The 19,782-nt window shown below is 45.5% G+C and overlaps 1 protein-coding gene across 27 annotated transcripts in view; it reads right to left on the minus strand.

Moving 5' to 3' along the window:
• LOC141577158 (trafficking protein particle complex subunit 9-like) overlaps nucleotides 1-19,714 on the minus strand; it is a 138,381-nt gene extending 118,667 nt beyond the window's left edge. For 10 of the 27 annotated variants that reach the window (XM_074361283.1, XM_074361286.1, XM_074361289.1 and 7 more), the window contains exons 1-5: nucleotides 17,653-18,589; nucleotides 17,233-17,345; nucleotides 15,281-15,826; nucleotides 7,803-7,962; nucleotides 4,033-4,751 (exon numbers count right to left, since the gene is read on the minus strand). Coding sequence is in view for 3 of the 27 variants with exons in the window: in XM_074361302.1 (XP_074217403.1) it covers nucleotides 4,033-4,111; nucleotides 4,521-4,721 (280 nt within the window). In the remaining 24 variants the exon portion in view is untranslated. The other 17 variants (XM_074361302.1, XM_074361303.1, XM_074361294.1 and 14 more) reach the window with 16 other exon arrangements.
• Between the last annotated feature and the right edge of the window lie 68 nt (nucleotides 19,715-19,782).

A 19,782-nucleotide genomic window follows, 5' to 3' on the forward strand; every position in this document is an offset into this window, starting at 1 on the left:
GGTGACCTGGTGTGTACCAGTCAGATGGCAGGGGAAGCCCAAGCAAAGCCGTGGGTACAGTTTGTCCTCAGCGTCTGCACATGGCTACCGCAGCTCGGATCACATTACGCAGCTTTTGGTCTAGGCTTCCGCCCTCTGCAGAAAAGGGTCATTTCTTGTTTTCTGTTTCCAAGCACCTAGCCAGGCCCTGATGCAAAGTCAATGCTCAAAACTGCTGAATAAAGTAATGAATAAAGGAACTGCTTCCACACCCCTCAGCAGGATATAATGCAAAGAAACACAGTAGGATCAAAAGACCTGGATTTCAACTCCAATTTATTTGAACGCCTAAGCTGCAGAATACCTGATAATAAAACTTGCTTTGGGGAGGAGAGTACAGTTCAGTGGTAGAGCACATTCTTAGCATGTATGAGGTCCTGGGTTGAATCCTCAGTACCTCATTTTAAAAAAAATGAAACAAATAAATTAACCTATTTACCCCCCTCAAAAATATTTTTTGAATTCCAAATTCAAGAAAAAATAAACACCTTGCAATTGACACAACTTTGTAAACATGAGTATACTTCAATTAAAAAAAAATCCTTGCCTTACAAGAATATATCTGGATTATGGAACTTTACAAATGTAAAATGCCTAGGGTACCACCTGCATAAAAAGAAGGAAATGTACAAATTTACTATCCCTCATTTATGAGCTATATTTCCTTTGGGGGGTTTATAACCTCTCAGAGCTAATTTTCTCAGATTAAAAAAGAAGGAAAAATTACCGGATTCTCCGTACTGCTGAAGAATCAGATAAACCTATGATAGCATCTGACCCACAGAGTTTTCTCAATAAATGCTTGTTGAATGAATGAATAAACAAGCAAAATGAATGCTGCTCCCTGCCACAGAGCATCATGTTGGTACTGCCTGGAAATTCCAAGCCCACGTTTCACCCGACTCTACACTAACCATGGGTGACCTGGGCAGGCCTGTGTGCTCCTCTTAACCCCAGTTTAATCATGAATAGAAATGAGGGCAATAACACAAACCTCATAGGGTTAGTGAGTCATTACTGAATTGTATCCCAAATTTGCAAGATGGAACCTTTAAAGAAACTTGGGCAAAAGTCCGTAGGCCCTCTCCATATTATCTCTTACAACTACATGGGAATCTACATTATATCTCAAAATAAAAAGTCTAATTTATTAAAGAGGCTATTGAGGTTAAACGAACTCACTGTCTCAAATAAGGAACACACAGTACAAATAGGTCAGTGCCCAGCCCATGAGATACACTCAGTAAACATTCTCACTGAGCCCACTGGTCCCTCCAACTTCAGAGCACGATGATGTGTCCTCATGGCCAGAGGCCCCTGCACCTGAAACTAACAAAGCTAATGGTCCCCACTTTCAAGATCCCCTGCCACCACCGTAGGACTAATTTTGTACTTGTAATTTTTTTCTTTATATTAAATAGAAAAACATAATTGCATAGCCTTCAAGCCACCAAAACCTGACTACAGAGATCATGATGGCAGCCCTTCTTCGTGAAACAATAAAATGAAAAGCCATTTCCACAAGATTTCTGTGTAAATCTACTAGGGAACTTCATCCTGGACTGAGAGGAAGAGGACTGGGGAGGAGGGGGCAATCTGCGGCACACAGACCCATGGGCCACCTGTCCCACGATGGACTTTAGACCCAACACTCACCCTCAAGGAACTTCAAAATAGAAACTGACAGAGTGCTGTGGACAAGATTTTTTTTTTTTTTTTAAAGAAATCCCTTATTCCCTCGCAGGTTTTGTTTCTACCGAGAAACAAATGTCTTATGTGTATAATGTTTCACAAAACACTTAAATTATTATCACCCCAACTTGACACATAAAGAAACTGAGGGAGAGAGGTTTATCACATTGTGCAAGATTAGAGAGAGGCAAAAAAAAAAAAAAGATTTGCGAGAGGCCACGTCGGACACCGTATTTAACCCAAGCCCCTGTTCCAGTGCTCACACTAGAAAGTGGGATATACTGCCCCTTTACTGCCCTCTCCCTGCAATAAATCTCTGAAGACACATTCTCTGCCACCTGGAATCACAATCACTTCAATTTTCCACAAAGAGCTATGTCACATTTTGGATGTGTCAAAATCTATATGTTGAATGGGAGGAGCGATTTGTGTTTTCTGTTTCTCAAAGGAAACATGGCTTAAAAGAAACTGAAAAGCACTTTTCTAGTCTATGTCTTCATTGTGCAGAGAAGGAAAGGGAGGCTCAGAAGAGATGAGGAAAGGGCCTTATTAACAAATATTGCCTCAGCGCAGCACCAAGCCAGCCTTGGGCACTTCTGGGGGAGGATCTGGAAGGCCCAGGAGAATGAGTCTTAGAAAACGGAAAGAGAAGCATACAAGGCCCCGTCTCTACACCACCATACAATGAAGTTCCACCAAATTACCCAGTATGTGTGCAGCCAACATTAAGGTGGGATAAACAGGTTATAGAAACCTGGAAGTCTCAACCATAGTTGAAATTCCAACATTTACTTTGTTTTTTTTCCCAGTTCAAGCATCAGCTCAGTGGGCACTCTGTACCAGGCACTACACGAAGCCTGGGGTTCTCCCAAATACACAACTCTTATATCACGTGAGCAAACCACACACAGGCCCACCAGAAGGAAAATGCCCACAGATAAGGTGGAATTAATGAAACTGAAAGCAGCCAACCAGCATATATTACTAGCAAAAACGGTGATGCTAGAAATAGACTCATGGACATAGAAAGCAAACTGTGGTTAGCAGGCAGGAAAAGGGGGATTAAGAGATACACGTTAATAAATATAAAATAAATGACAAGGACCTACTATATAGCACAGGGAACTATATTCAATTTCTTGTAATGAGTTGTACTAAAAACAATCTAAAAGATATATAGATACATATGCATATGTTTATAACTGAATCTCTGCTGTACATCTGAAACTAACATTCTAAATTGACTACACTTCAATAAAAAATAATTTTAAAAAATATGTAAAAATAAAAGCAACGCCATTTAAAAAAAATAAAAGAATACTCTGATCCCATTAGCTGTAGGTGCTGGAGAATTCTGGTTACAAACACCAAGTCCACTGGATCACTCCAGCACTGGCTGTCACTCTTTCTGACCATCAGAGAGTCACTTGGCTTCATTGAGTTTCTTTTCTCTTCTGTGAAAGGCTTCAGTTTGCAACTAACGATGTATAGAATCTCATCATTCACAAACCAAACAATTAATGAGGACTTCCCATGGGCCAGGCTCTGGAAATATGAAAATATAGGGTCCGAGATATTTTCATGGTTAGAAGAAATTTATGCCATAAAGACATTAATTCTTCTTGCTTTGATAGACTGATTCAATACAATTCTGTTTAGATTTCCTACCAGATTTTTTATGGGTAACAAGATAATTTATGGTCAGGAACAACCAAGAATCTTCTTTAGAACCAGCACTGGGAAGGTGTGTATAGGTCAATCATTTCCACTGGTCTTTCTGAAGTGATGAAAACGTTCTGGAATATTAATGGTTGCACCACTGTGAATATGCTAAAGCTGCTGAATTGTAGCATTTAAGTGGGTGGACTTCATGGTGTGTGAACAATATCACAATAAAGACGTTAAATGAAAAAATATTTCTTGACAATTATTTTTCCCTCTATACAACTAGTCTGCCCCACAATTTAAGAAGAACCAAAAAACCAAAACAAACCAAATTTTGCCAGGAGCTCTTTAGGACTGCAATGTCCCTGAGTCTCCAACGCCTCTGGTGGTGCTGTTCCTGTTAACACACCCTAGCTGGGCTGGACTAGTTAGGGAATGTAACTATCTTTTTAAGATCGACGGTCACACGTTTCACCCTGGGAGAGGGAAAGATGGAGGATGTCACAGCCTCATGCCTTCAGCTCATTTTTAACTGAATCAAGCCTTGCTTTCAACACTGTAATCCCTATCACTATAAAAACAGTGACATCATCAAGCACCGCCATCATAACACGTGAAAGTGTTCAAGGTACTTACCTGGGGCAGAAACACTGAGGGAGGAGACGGAAGCTCGCTCAGCACTGACGCTCCCTTTTCCCGACTCCACCAGGAGAAGCTGGGGTTCACAGCCGGAGGCTCTCAGCCCGGGGAGCAGCGCCCACACCACTGAGCTGGCCCCCAGGGAGAGGGGAAGGGAGACGAGGGCAGCCCAGGGGTCGCAGGGCAGGGAAAGCCGGGGGGGGGACGCGGGCTGTAGCCCCTCTCGGAGGCCAGCCCCAGCCCCAGCCGCCCGCCCCCGTCCGGGTCCGCAGACCCCGCCCGCCCGGGACACAGCCTGCCTAGGGGCGGGGACGTGCCGGCGCCCGATGAGAGGCAGCTCGGGAGGAGAGGACTCGCGGGCGGGAGAGGGGAAGGGGATGCCAGCCGCGGACTGAGGGGAGCCCGGCTGGGGCGAGAGGCGGCAGGTGCACACTTGGCCCTGGACAGCTGTGGCCGGGGCGCCAGGGCAGGAGCCAAAGTCCTACCGGGCGAAAGAGCTGAGAAGCCTTTGGGGCTGATGACCGGTTCGGAGTTGCAGCTTCCAACCCTCGGTCCAGCTGGCACAGACTGCGCATGCGCAGGAGGGCCAGCGATCCTCTCTGGGTTCTGCAAGAGAAGGTGGGGAAGCGAGGGACGGAGAAGATGGGAGGAGGATGGGAGAAGGGGAAAAGTGGAGGGAGAGACATGGACAGGAGGAGCAGAGAGAAGGCAGGGATCTGGAGGGTGGAGGAGAGTAGCAGTGATGGAGAGAAATAGTTTTAACTCTGGGGGCATCCTGAAGGAGGCAGCAGTCCTGCCTCTGCACACTTCTCTAACCCTTCAAGGCCCGCAGCTCATATTTTACCTCCCTGTCCCAGCCCTCCACCCAAGGCCTCTTCAGGACCCCTACGGGTATCACACTCATTGCCCCAAAGTGGAGCTGGGTTTCCTTTTGCTCTGGGAACCAAGCACCCGCAGGTATTGTCGCTCAGAACTACCTTGGAAAGAATACATATTCCCCTTTTACACGCTGGGACACAGGCAGGCAAGATCTCTGCCTTACCTCCACTCTCCCAGGTGTTGTGATGGCGGGGAGCGGGAGGTACAAGGTCAGATCCCAAAAGGAGCATACTGCCTGAGTTTTGGTGCATAGTCCCCATCCTTCCTGGGTAAACCACTCCCCACCCTCGGGGAACCATCAAGGGCACACAGTATGTCCCTGGGTGTGGGATAGCTGCCCTCAATTCCACTGCCCAGCTTGCTAGGAAGATAGGAGTGTTACTGAGTCCAAATTCATTCTCCTTAATGCAGGACAGGCCAGTAAGTTGGGAGACCAGGTGTTGGGGCATGGAATAGCAACTTTCTGTAGACCTAGATGGCAAACTAATGTCCTGGAAAACCATCTCCCCAAGTCAGATTTCAGTCTCCTTTCCTACGAGCTTGGTTTTTGCAATCTTCTTGATGTAGTAATTCTTTGTTGTTAGAATCCTTTGTTCTTGCAGCTATCTGCCTGGGTCAGATCCCTGTAAACCTCCAACAAAACAAACGTTATTTTCTATTATGTAACTTGTTATCTTTATATGAATGGAAAAGTGTTAAAAATCCTTAAAGGACAGAGCATTCAAAATAGGCTCTCCTGTATATTTTAGGCTCTAGGCAACATTGTTTTACAAGCAAGATGAAGCCTAGGAGACAGAGCACAGGGTTAAGTCAAAGGAACAGATCTAATATGGAGTCAGATTTGTTCTTTTCTATTACCAGGGCAGAAGACACTTGAGGATTTAAATCCCTTTAAGTTAGAAATAAGTAATACTTTAAAGGAATTTACATACATAGGTCGGAATGTGCATAGCATATCTGGAAAACACACAAAGGATTGTAAACAGTGGTATCTCCAGGGAGGGCTGAAAGAAGAGAGGATGAGGGAAAACTTCTTTCACTTGTGTATTTTTGTGCTCTGTTTGAAATTTTTTAACCACATGCATGTATTTCTTTTTCAGTTAAAAAAAATGTGTAATGGAGCAAAGGAGTAGCAAGCTCAGCAAATACAGCAGCCATGGAATCACTGAGCCATCACGTTTGATTTCAGCCAGGAAGCATTCATTGACTCTCTCCTATGTGCCCAGTGCTGTTTTAAGACTTCTTTTATTACTTTTCATAAAATAATTTAGTGCTATTCCTCACCCCTGCCCATGGCTGGTGGAAAACCAACTGAGTTTTTATTGAGTTGTTTTCCAAGAAGTAGAGATCAGTTATAAACAGAACACATCTTCAGGGCAAAATAGGCGGAGTGGTTTACCAGCAGGCCAGATAGCTTTGAAGGTTTTTCAACAGAGGCACACAGAGCCTGAGAGAGAAAGCCTCCAGGACCCTAAAAAAGCTGCCCAAACTGCCTTCTCCATGGCACTACTGAAATAGGAAAGAAAAAATCTGACTCCATATTAGATCTGTTCCTATGACTTTAACCCTGTGCCCTGTTTCCTAGGCTTAGTCTTGTTGGTTCTGCACCTTTTGTAAAACAGTGTTGCCTAGAGCCTGAAATATACAGGAGACCCTATTCTCAAGGCTCTGACTTTGAAGGATATTAACACTTTTCTATTCACATAAAGATAACAAGTTACAGAATAAAAAACAACACTTGTTTGTTGGAGGTTTACACGGATGTGACCCAGGTGAAGAGCTGCAAGAGCAAAGGATTCTAACAACAAAGAATTCATACACCAAGTTTGCAACAACCAAGCATTCCCACTTCCCGTTTTTAATATAAGAAGAGCCTGAAATCTGACTTGGGGTGATGGTTCCCCAGGACATTATTCTACCATTTCTCAGCTGGCTTTCCAAATTAAAGTCGCTATTTCTTGCCCCCAAATCCTGGTCTCCTGATTTATTGGCCTGTAATGCACGAGCAGAACAAACCTGGACTCAGAAACACAGACATTGAAAGTACCCATTTGGTATATTAAATGACCTGCTTCTACTCATCTTCCTGACGTTTTATTCTCTTGACCACTCCTGCTATGTTTATGAAAAACCTGTCATGTGGACACATTTCCACCTCTAGCCACTACCCTTCCAGGTAAGAACTGATGCCAAGAAGGCAATGGAAGTTGCTAGAAGGTATTACCTGGACAAAATAGAGCAGAAGTGGGTTCTGGCTGATGTTCAGGAGCAGGCTGGAACACCTGACAAGATGTTATAAGTACGGATAGACAGCTGGGCACCAAAGGAGAAGCTTCTAAACTTCCATGAGGGACTTATTGGATAGGAAGGAAAAGTCCCAGACTATAGCTCGGATCCCACCACGAGCTTCCTGGGCGAGTCTGGGCAAGTAATTTAAAATTTCTAGGCCCGTGCTGTCCAACATGGAGCCACCAGCAACATGCAGGATTATGAAGTTATTATGTAGCCAGACAGAATTATAAAAAGACATTTTATTGCAAAGGCCCAGCAGGTATAATATTTAAAAACGTTATTGGTTATCTTGATCTAAAGAGTTATTTTTCTATGTGTAGGTTTCTGTGGTTTGTAAGGCCTGTGACTAATGATTCCGTTACAGTGAAGTATTTTGAAATTATAAGTTACTGGACACAGTACCCTCATATCACAGTTGAAAAAAACTGATCCACATAAGCAAGGTGATCTGACTTATTAGTTATGAGCAGGGGCTCTGGGGCCAGCCTGCCTGAGTATAAATTCTCACTCTGCCTCCAGGGGGTTCTGTGTGAATCTTGGACAAATTATTGTTGTTTTTGTTGTCGTTGTTATTATTTGTGCCTCTTTTTCCTTACCTTTTAAGTAGCGAGGAATATGTAGACTCTATCTCCTACTGTGTTGGCAGGATTAAATGAGTAAACGTCTGTGCTGCCCACTTCCCTGGGTTTCAGCATTCTCCAGGCAATCAGTGCCAAACTCAGAGGCATTCTCCACTGTCTTCGTCAGTCTGGGATGCTGTAACAAATTACCGTGGGTCGGGTGGCTTAAACAACCAGCATATTCCTTATGGTTTGGAGGCTGAGACTTTCAAGGTCAATGTATCCTTGAGAGGATTGCCAGCTCGAAGATGGCTGTCTTCCCAATATCTTCATATCCCAGAGAGCAGAGAGAAGCAAGCACTCTGGGGGCTTGTATAAGAATTCTAATCCCATTCATGAGGGCTCTACTCTCATGACCTTATTTTATCCTACTAATCACCTCCCAAAGGCCCCACCTCCCAATACCATCACCCTGGTAGATGGGGTTTCGACATATGGATTTTGAGGGGTTGCAAACATTCAGTCCACACATCGGCTAAGTCTCCCCAACATGCAGTCATCAAACCTGTAGCTAATTTCAAAGTAATATTTATGTCTCTCTGCCCATTTCCATTCCTACATCCACTATCACGGAAGCCCTGTTACATTTTATTCCTTATTTTTCTGGTAGAGATTTAATTGATTCATCTAACTCCAATGCTCCCCTCGCTCCAGTCTGCTTAATAGCCATGCCAGGTAGGTCTTCCTTAAAACACCTTCCCACTTCACCTGGTTGTTTTTTAGTTGTAAATGTCAGAATCCTCTCCACACCCCATCCTATACCTTTAATCCGTTACACTACGGCTCACTATGTTATTTTCCTCTTACCAATGTAAGAAATTTCCATAAGCTTAAGAGCTTAAACCAGCACAGATTTATCAGCTTATGGCTGTGGAGGTCAGAGATCCAACACAGTTCTCATTGGGCTAAATTCAAGGTAGCAGCAGGGTTCCTTCCTTCTAGGGGGTCTAGAAGAGAATGTTTCCTTGTTGTTGCTGTTTTTTTCCAGTTTCCAGAGGTCACCCACCTTCCTTAGCTTGTGCCCCACGACTTCCTCCATTTTCATGGTCAGCAGCCTTTCTGAACATTGCTCTATGGCTACACCTCCCTCTGATTTTAAACTCAGCTGGGAAATGTCCTCCATTTCAAGGACCCCTGTGATTACATTCGGCCCACCTGGACAATCCAGGCTACTCACCCTATTGTCTCATCTCAGGATCCCCTTGTCCCATCCCATTCAGGCATTATGGATGTGGCTGTGACACTCACCTTGTGTAACATTTCCTCTAATGGGCATTTTATGGTTCAAGGCACATATGAATGACTTTTTGTTTTTCTTCCTTAGCCTTTCTACATTCAGTATGTCTGGTGAGATTATATGAATCCTTTTTATTTGTCCCCCTGCACTAATCTTTAATAATGTATCATGGGTTTAAAATGCTAACTGATAGACAATTTAGAAGACAGAAATCCTCTAAGATTTTTGTCCTAAAATATCTGTCATGCATTTTGCCATGTACAGTAACATGTCACAGGTGGCTACCCTGTGGCCGGGGAGGGACATGATTCTGCCATCACACTCCCCTCATTCTCACCAATGTGCTGATCACCTAACCAAGTACCTATGCTCCCCGCTTCGCTCACTTCCTCCTCCTTTCCATTGACTACCCTGTTCCCATCGCTTCCTTCATTCAGCACATCAGGATTTCATGACCACATTCTTCTCTAAATGGAATGGGTGTTTTGAATCTAATGTCTGACAACTGTTCTTACTGTATATGCACACACTGACCTGCACATAACCCCGTCCAGCTCTTTATTTTCCTAGAATCTCCCAGAGGAATCAGTTCCATGATGGTGGTGATGATGATGATGATACTGACAATGATGACAGGGACCTCTCAAGGATTCTGATAAAGAGGGAATCAATAAAGGGAGGGAATCATTGCAAAATTGCCCCAGAGACAGGCTTAAAAGTAAATAACTGCTATAGTGTTTAATGAAATTGACTAATATTTAACTATTTTTAAAACTTTATATCACTGAATTTAAAATTTTAACGGGAATTCTCATTCACCAGTAACCAAGATTCAACTCTAGGACCAAAGTCTAAGGATTTCAATCTTCTAACAAATTGTCCACTAGCCTTTTAAACACGTGATCCTTTTAAAAAGCTTAGTGCTGGGCTGAAAATAAGCAGGATTCATATAATCTCATAAGACACAGTGAATGTGGAAAGACTAAGGAAGAAAAACAAAAAGCCATTCATAACGTCTTGAACTTCACGTTGCTCACAGGAGAAAATGTTAGCCAAGGTGAGCGTCACATCAACATGACACTTGAGTGGGATGGGGAAGCTGATCTTCCTCATCAGACATTTATCCTGATTTGTTAGATGCCAACACAGTTTCCTCATTGGATTTGCTTCTAACAAGTATGGAAGAATTTACGTTCTACCAAAAGCAGTCTAAACATTTTCCCCTGCTGTCAGGTCTCTGGACTGAATGTCCCCACAAGAAGGACATGAATATGTTTCATAGGGAATTCTTCCTGAGAAGCAACAGGATTTTCGAGGGAAGAACTGCAGGCCCCCCATGGAGGGCTGGAGGAGGGCTAGAGGGGGCACTGGAAAAACAGCAGGAGTGAGTTCAGATACTACCGCTCAGGTTGCCAAAGACAGCATTGCTATCTCTGAGGATATGACATTCTCCCAAAAGTTCCATGAGTGAAGGTACCTGTGAACACTAAGCAGGTTGTTAAGAAAGAGCAGCACATAATTTGCGTCACAGCTCAATTACAGTATGTTTTGTTATTTGGAAAATAATTAGCCCATTTTCCTTTGAAACTGCAGCAGTAGCAATAGAAATAAAAGAGGCTGAGCCATCTTGGAGAAAACAATCAATAAACAATTCTAAATCTGCAGGATTCCTTGACGATATGCAAGCAGTGAGCTAGATGTGTGCTGCAGATACCTCTTACTGCAGGGCTCACTCCTGCAAAGCATAGAACTAGTTTTCTCAGCAGACAGAGGGAACCAAGTCAAGATTCCAAATCTTGAGAGATTTACTATATGGCAGGAAAGATCACAAAGTACATCCAGCCAAATATGAATAAATGTAATCAAATATTATCAAATGTGATTGGAGCACAGATGAAACAGAAATTCCTTTCACCTGGGATCTAGAGAGACTTCTTCAGAAAATGTGGCTTTGGAGATGGCCAAAGACATGGGTGGAAATTTGGCAGAACAGGATGTAAGGAATTTTAAAACTGATTCTAAAATTCATATAAAAATTCAAAGGATCCCAAATATCCAAAACAATTTTGAACAAGAAAAACAAAGTTGGAAGACTTGCACTATCTGATTTTCAGCCTTTTTTTTTTTTTTTTTTTTAACTACAGTATTCAGAAAGTATGGTGTTGGTGTAAAACAGGAAAATAGAATAATGGAGCAGAATAGAATGTTCAGAACTAAACCAACACTTATATAGACAATTGATTCTCAAAAAGGATGCAGTGGAGGAAGGATCTTTTCAACAAGTAGTGCTGGAAGAATTAGACAGTGAAATGCAAAAAAAAAAAAAATGAACTTTGATCCACACCTCACAAAATATACAAAAATTAAGTCACAATGGATCATAGATCTTAATAGGAAATCTAAAACTATAAAACAGCTAGGAGAAAAAGCATAGGCTTAAGCTTTATGACCTTGGGTTTGGCAAAAATTTCTTTGCTATGACACCAAAAGTATAATGTATTTTAAAAAGAAACTGATAGAGTGAACTTTATCAAAATGAAGACTCTTCAAAGCTGTTCTAAACACTGCTAAGCAAATGAAAAGACAAGCCATAGACAGAAGCTATTTGCAGATCATATATCTGATAAAGGTCTCTCTTTGTATCTGATCCAGAATAAAGAGGTGTCAAAACTCAATAATAATGCAAACACCTGAATGAATGAATGAGGCCAGAAAACACACTTCAGTAAAGATATCCAGATGGATAATAAGCATATGAAAAGATGCTGATTAAAGATGCCATTAATCATCAGAGAAATGCTTTTAAAAACCAAAGTGAGATACTAGTACACATACATACAAGAATGAATACGATTAGAAAGACCGACCTTACAAAGTGCTGGTAAGGAAGTAGAGCAACCAGAGCTGATACACACCACAAGGAATTTACAATAGTGCAATCATTTTGGAAAAGTCTTTTACAGTTTCTTTAAAAAAGGTAAATACCTATCTACCATATAACCCAGATATTCCTCATCTGGTGCTTTAGAAAAGAAAAGCATATGTCCATATAAAGACTTGTAACCAAATATTCACTGCAATTTTATTTATAATAGCTCAAGTTGTAAATAACCCATGCATCCATCAAAAAGTAAATGGAGAAACAAATGATGGTCTATCCAAACACTGCTCACAACAAACTATTCAGTAAAAACTCAGCACTAAACAATACTCTGCTATAAGAAAAATAAGCTATTAATACAGCAACACAGATGACTCTCAAAATAATTACACTGAATGAAAGAAGTCAGACAACATAGAGTAGATACTGCATTAATCCATTCATACAAGGATCTTGAAAATGCAGACCAATATGTTGTGATGGAAAGCAGATCAATGGTTTCCAGGGGAAGAGATGGGGAGGGAGGGAGGGACAACAAATGGCAGGAGAGAAGCTTTGTGGGTGATGGGTATGTTCACTCTCTTGAATGTGGTCATGGTTTCTTGGGGATATACTTATGTCAAAACGTATTAGCTGTACACTTTATACGTGTGAAAATTACTTTGCCAAGTATACCTCAAAGCTGTTTTAAGAAAAAAGGCACTTCAGTCCTGATCCACCTCAGCGCCTGATTGGAGCGACATGATCAGTCCCTCACCCTGTTTGCCTAACAGGAAGGTAGAAAACCTCTCACGGAAAATAACATATGGATTTTTCATTTGCAATGTCTGCCATGTAATAAAGAATTTCAAGACATGCAACATGTCAAGACTATATAACGGATAATATGAGAATAAGAAACATTAGACAAAGGATGCAAACCCCCAGGTGATGTAGGCATCAGAGTTACCAATAAAGGCTATAAAATACTTTTAATATATTCAAGAAAATAAGGAAATTATGGGAGAATAGACAACAGGGTAAAGACTTTCACCAGAGAAATATACTGGAATGTATTTTTAAGAGAAATCAAACAGATACTCTAGAACTGAAGCTTTCAGCTCAGGAAACAGGTAAACAGAGCTAATTAGGATCGCTTTTAAGTAAAACTTTCAGTAATGCCGGGTAAAATACAACAACAAATGTAACACAGAGCTAACTATGGAAAGAGAAGTTCCCAGGTGACAATACAAAGAGGACACTTAAAGCCCAGAGTGGTAATCTTGTGAGCTGATGCCACCACACCCTGGAGGGAAGGGGTTTTAATCTGCACATAAATAGAGATACAATGTCCATTTAGGAAAAAGGGTCCATACCAGATGTAGAAGACTCTTCCTTTATATCTATATAGTCAGAGACAGAGATGTAAAGTGGCAGCAGAGGTCACAGTGACACAGGGCCCTGGGCCAAGGAGTGTGAACACCTCTGCAAGCTGGGAAAGGTAGGAAGACGAATCCCTCCCTAGAGCCTCGGTGTGGAACGTAGCCTTGGCCACACGTTGGTTTTAGCCCACTGACAATGACTTTGCACTTCTGCACAATAGAACAGTGAGATGATGAATGTGTATTGCTTTAAGCCACTGAGTCTGTGGTCCTTTGTTACAACAGCAAAAGGAAAGAAACTCAGGAACCAACATGAACATGAACCCCAAGCTGCCTGCTGTGCTGGCAAGAAGTTCTTTGTCTCTGAACCTGGGGGAGTCTCCTGTCTTCTGGCAGCATCCACAAACTACCTCATGCTAACTTGACAGCTTGCAGAGGGTTAAATCTTAACCCTGCACAGTTCTTGATATTTAGTTAATAAAAATGATGGTGTCATCATGGGTATTTTTCCATCTTTTAAATACCCTTCAGTCTTCTAATAAAGCTACCTCTAATTGAGAGACAGTGTAAATAGTTTTCAAACTTCATAATAAATAACTGTGGTTTTATTTGGTTACTTAAATTATGAGTAATAATATTCACATTAGTAAAAGTTATTAAAATCAACATTGTTTAATGAAAATATCATTTCTTTTTGCATGAACATGTATTAACTACAATAAATGTTCCATGCTTTGTTCTACGATTTACTGTTAGAGCCTTAAAGAATAATATTTTCCTCAAAAGATATTATGGCAAAGGGATTTCTTTTGGTGGAACAGTTCCTGCATCAAATCTGGTGCATGGCTCAGGCCACTGGGAACCTAGAGATGATAGATATTAGGAGGCATTTTAAACACAAAATGATTTTTAAAGGAATTAAACAACTGGATGTGTGAAAACAAAGAATCTGAGAATATTCTAGTGAAATAAATGTATTTTTCAGCTTAAGCAAGACACTGGGTGAATAAATCTAAAATGAAAAAACCACCCAGAGATCAGCAGTGAGTCATGCATGCAGTGTGACTGATCAAAACCAAGTTGTTTCCAAACCAGTGTGCAGGCTTGATGCCTTCATGAATCAAGTCTGTGTGGCACCAGGCCATCTCGAATACATGTTGATGAGGTATTTATAAGCCCTTCACCATCCCAGCACAAAGCCCACACATGAGCCACAAGACCATCACCTACACATCTGCAAAAGACACAGCATGGTGAATAGCACTTTTCTTGTTCAGTAGCCGGTGGCAGGGCACTGTGAGCAGACAGAGATACAGGGACACAGAGACACAGAGGCACTTCCCCTCACTCAGCTGATAACCTTCCGTGCATTCCTGGGGACAGGATTGTCATAAAATGCACCATGGATTGATCCTCCTCCTAGGAAAGGAACGGTAGGTCTGTCCTCAGGTTGGAGCAAGGGTGGCCGGAGGATCTCAGAAGAGCTGTTTCAGCACAACCAATAGAAATATCTGCCACCGTGACCACGAGAGACAGGTCTCCTGCCATCCCGGTAGGCACCTGGGCTCCTGACAAAAGCTGGGCTCAGTAAAGGCTTGAGTAGAAGGCACAGACCTGAGGGATGCCCCAGCAAGAGACAGGAGGTAGGGCCTGGTTTATACTGCTCTGGGTGTATCCCAGCCTCATCAGAATACGAAATCAGAAATTTGCAAAACAGCAGAGCTGGGATGGATCATCTACTCCAGACTCCTCACCTTACAGTTTAAAGGGTGGCAGCCCTGGGAGGCAAAGCAACGTGCTAAAGGCAGAGCGTGGAACTGGCAGCGCCAGATGAAACGCACCATGGCAACCCCCGTTCAAGGCCGCTGACACTGAGGAAGGGGCCAAGGTTTCCAACGAGGAGAATGAGACAGTGTAAATACTTTGTTCCCCCCAAAACCCCAAATGGCACAAAAACTAAGGCACAAAAACTCACCTTAACTAGCTCTCTTCTGAGGGGGCTCTCTTCTGTCTCCGTCTTTCTGTCTGTCTCCATTTCTCTCTCTCAGACACAAACACATACAATTTTGTGAAAGGGGACTTCCTGCCATACAAAGACAGACTTCACATCCTCAGAGAAACACTTGACAAAGCACATTTCCAATTCAAGTCTTTGTGTGAGGTCTGGGCAACTGGCTTATTTTCTAGAACAATATGTGGTTCCAAAATCAGGAGATCATCTTCCCCAAAGGAAGAGTTCTGGTCCGTGTTGATGAAGCTGGGGGTGTCACATTTCATGAGCCCGTTCGGCTCCTCCTCTGGCCACCTGCTGCATCTGATGGCTTCCTGGAGCCGAACATCACTGTCAAGGGCTATGGTTGGGATACCAGCTTTGGCCTTGTCCAAGCGGTCCACTTCATTGACGTAGCAGTGAAAGAGGGACCTAGATTCGTCATTGTGCTGCCAGAGAACCCCTTGGGCACCAGCGGTCTTCCAAAGTCCGACACAAAGCTGTTCAGTCTGAATCTCTTCTCGGGAGACTCTGCATTGCAATAAAGAAAACCAAAATAAAAGATCGCTCACACTCTAGCTCGGTGACCTGAAGACTTATAGTTTTTGATACCTGCTGAGAGCAAATCCCTGCACAGAGCATGCTGACAAGCACTGGAAGTGAGAGACATCACTTTCGAACACATACAATTACACCCAAGGCAAAAGTCTCGTGAGGGCCCTTGGACCATCCTGAAAAGACATCGCTCCCTGAGAATCCTCAATACTGGTGCATCGCACACCAGTGTTTCTCAGTGGGACACTCAGATCATCTTCATCAGAATTAGTTAAAGTGCTTCTTAAAGTGCAGAATTCTGGGGTGCACACCCTCAGTGTCTCCAGAAGTAGGGACCGGCAGTCTGTATTTTCATAGCCACCAAGATCACTAAACATGCTCAAGTTTAGCACCGCGGTCTACATCGGGTCACCTGAGCATCGACAATGCTGTCTCATGGGGTGGGGGGGGTGCCATGTGTGTCAGTGTGCTGTCCTACCCACGTGTATCCCCTGATTCTCAGAACTGACAGTGCAGTCCCATTGGGCAAGAAATACCACCATTTCACAATGCATACTCAGGGCGCCTGACTGACAGATACAATCAGTGCTAGGAAAGGGGACAAAACTCAGGTTCCTCATCGCTTGTTTCACTTACTGTGGGACAAATGATCAATTCAAGGGTAATAAATCAGTGTATGAGTGAATAACATGACTCTCGTTAGTCCCACGAGTGCCTGGAAGAGCGAGCCTGGGCACACTGAGAATCATAACAGCCCATCTACTTAATTGTCATCCTCCCCAGATTTATGTAAAGGTTACTTCCACCCAGGCAGTGACCCCTGAAGGGCAAGAATCATGTCTGAACACACTCTCAAATCCAGAACAGAACCTGACAACAATTAGGCTCTGGGGTCTGTGTTTAGCGAGTGTGGAATCTCAGTGATGCCAGCTCTTAGACCTTGCCTTCCCATCCCACCCCTCACGATATGGCCCTTATGACCAGCTCTCCCGGGGCTGGGGCCATGGAACCCATTTACAGGACTGGAAGAATCTGATCATGTAAACCATCCCCCAGATTATCACCAAGAGTCACCTGCATTTCAGGGATCAGTAATCCCAGAAGCTTTGCAGTTCAGGCAGCTGAGGGATTTTTATATCAGCTCTGTCTTCTACTGTGACTGCCTGGGTGACATCAGACAAGGAATTCTCAAAAGCCTGAGCTTTTCCTTTCAGGAATAATCTAAATAAAAAATCTCGTTGACCACTCAACAAGTGTGATGTGAAGATCAATGATTTACACAGGAGTACAACATTCACTAGGTCATGGATTTAGAATCAGAGAAAAATCATTTGAGAAAGATTGACAGAATGTAGCTTTAATGCAAATTTAAGTATTCTTACCTTTCAGTAAATCATCTTCTTCCCCAACTTATCACTTCACCCAAGTTTAAAAGATGTTTGAGAACAGGGATGAGTGTGCCAGCAATCTGGGACCCAATAACCTAAAATGTCACCTAGGAAAAAGAGGGGAGTAACACATTTTTAAAAAGCATGGTGAGGATGGCGGGGCCATCCCCCAACTCCAGACTAAGAAGCTCTAAGTAATAGATTTCCTGCCTGCCTGGGGCATCAGCTGATGTGAAAACCCACCCAGAAACCTCACTGTCCAGCAGCTCCTCCGTAACACAGGCTACACTTTCTCAGAATTAAGAATTGGGGCCAGTAACCACTTCGCTGAAGAATAAAGTCAAAGAAGAAGAAGAGAGTTCTGCCCCTCCCCAGGGGAGAGCCCAGACCTTGGGCTGCATGCACTGAGCCCACCTCCCAGGAGAAGGATAAACTGGAGAAGGGCGTCCTGCGAAACTGGGGCAGCAAATGTTCAGATGGGAAAAAATTGACCGGCTGGCCAGGGACAGCCCCCTCCGTCGCTGCCTTGGCGGCTGCCTCCGCCCCCTCAGCACATCCTGCCCATTTCCGGTGGTTAAGCTGTCAGGGAAACAGTGCTTTGCGACCTGGGGCAACAGAGGCTGCCCCCAGGCCAAGCTGCGGGGGAAATGGGATCTAAACCACCAGCTCCCAAGCGGCAAGCTCCATACCCCCGCCAACAACCCGCCGCCCCCGCAGCCTACAGCACCCAAGGGCAATATGTCCTGGAGAAGGGTGACCCGGGAATGAGGGGCAGCAGAGGCCACCCCCACGTCAGGCCTCCAGAGAGATGGGAGCTTATCCTCCAGCCCGCCAGGGGCAGACCCCCCTCCTCTCCAACCCCTGATGTCACCGCGCCCACCTCCCAGGAGCAACCTGACCGGGTGTGGGGTTTCAGGCTAATCTTGGGCGGGAGAGGCCGTCCCCAGGCCAGGTCAGGGGAGAGGAGAAGAAGTGGCCCCATTAGGCGGGGCAGCCGGCCGTCGCAGCTGCCTCTGCCCCTCGACAGCATCGCGCCCGCCTCCCAGGAGCAAGCTGACCTGAAGACGGGCATCTGGCTTCTTGGGCAGCAGAGTACGCCCCCAGGTTTGGCCGTGGGGAAGAGGAGAGCAAATTGACAGGCTCCGCGCTGCAGGTCCTCTACCCCTGCTGTCGCCTCCCCCACACTTTAAAGGCACTTCCCAGGGCGCCCCTCCCCCAGCAGGCTAAAAGGGACAGGTGTGTCTGATGATCTGAGGCAGGAGAGGCCACTCCCACACCAGGCCATCGGGGAGACGGGAGCCAATCCACCAGCTCCCCAGGCAGCCCCCTACCCCCACAGCAGCCACCGCTCCTGCCCCCTGACCTCACGGTGGCCGCCTCTAGGGAGCAGGCTGACCTGGAAATGGACTTCCGGCGAACTAGGGACAACAGGGACCGCCCCCAGGGCAAACCATGGGGAGAAATGGGAGCAAATGGACCGGCTCCATGGGAAAACCTGCCGCTGCTGCCACCACCCCCAACGTAACACGCCCGCCTCCTGGGGCCAGGCTGACTAGGATACACGTGTCTCTTAACCCAGGGCAAGAGACACCGCCCCCAGGACAAGCCGCGGGGAAGATGGGAGCAAATGTGCCCGCTCCCCCGCTGCAGGCCCCCGACCCCCGCCACCCGTGCACCCTGACTACCCTGCCTCCCGCCCCCAACAGGCAAAGTGGGAAAGGGTTATCCCGGGACCTGGCGCAGCAGAGGCCGCCTGCAGGCCACGCGGCACAGACATGGGAGCTAATCCTCAAGCTCCCCCGGGGCAGCCTCCCTATCCCCGCAGCCACCACCTTCCCAGCCCCCTGACTGCACCGCACCCATCTCCCAGGAGCAAGCTCACCTGGAGTCGGACCTCAGGCAAATCTCTGGCGGCAGAGGTCGCCCCCAAGCCAGGCCGCGGGGGAGAGAAGAAATGGAGCAGCTCCCTGGAACGGACCCAAACCCCCAGCCGCCGCCGCCGCCGCCGCCGCCGCCTCCCAGGACCAAGCTCACCTGGAGACCGGCGTCCCGCCTCTACGGCAGCAGAAGCCGCCCCTGGCTCCGCCGCGGGGGAGAGCGGAGCGAATTGACCGGCTTCCGTGCGGCAGCCCCCCTATCCCCGTGGGCCCTGCACCTTAACCGCACCGCCTCCACTCCCCACTAAGCAAGCTGAGTGGGACAGGTGTGTGAGGCGACCTGGGGCAGCAGAGGCCGCTCCCAGGCCCGGCAGCCGGGAGAAGGCAGCTATTCCATCAGTTCGCCAGGGGCAGCCCCTCTCCGCCCCCTTGCCGCTGCCACCGCCCCCGACCTAACCGCCCCACCACCCAGGAGCAAGCTTAACTGGAGTCCAACATCTGGCGAATCTCCGGCGGCCAACGCCCCCCCAGGCCAGGCTGCAGGGAAGAGAAGACATCGACCGGCTTGCCCGGGCAGCCTCCCACCCACCGCCGTCGCCGCCCCCTCCGACCCCTCCGCCAACCCAGACCATTGCACCAATCTCCCGGGGTCAGGCTGACTGCGAGG

Source organism: Camelus bactrianus, chromosome 3, assembly GCF_048773025.1.
Source record: "Camelus bactrianus isolate YW-2024 breed Bactrian camel chromosome 3, ASM4877302v1, whole genome shotgun sequence".
Lineage (NCBI taxonomy): Eukaryota > Metazoa > Chordata > Mammalia > Artiodactyla > Camelidae > Camelus > Camelus bactrianus.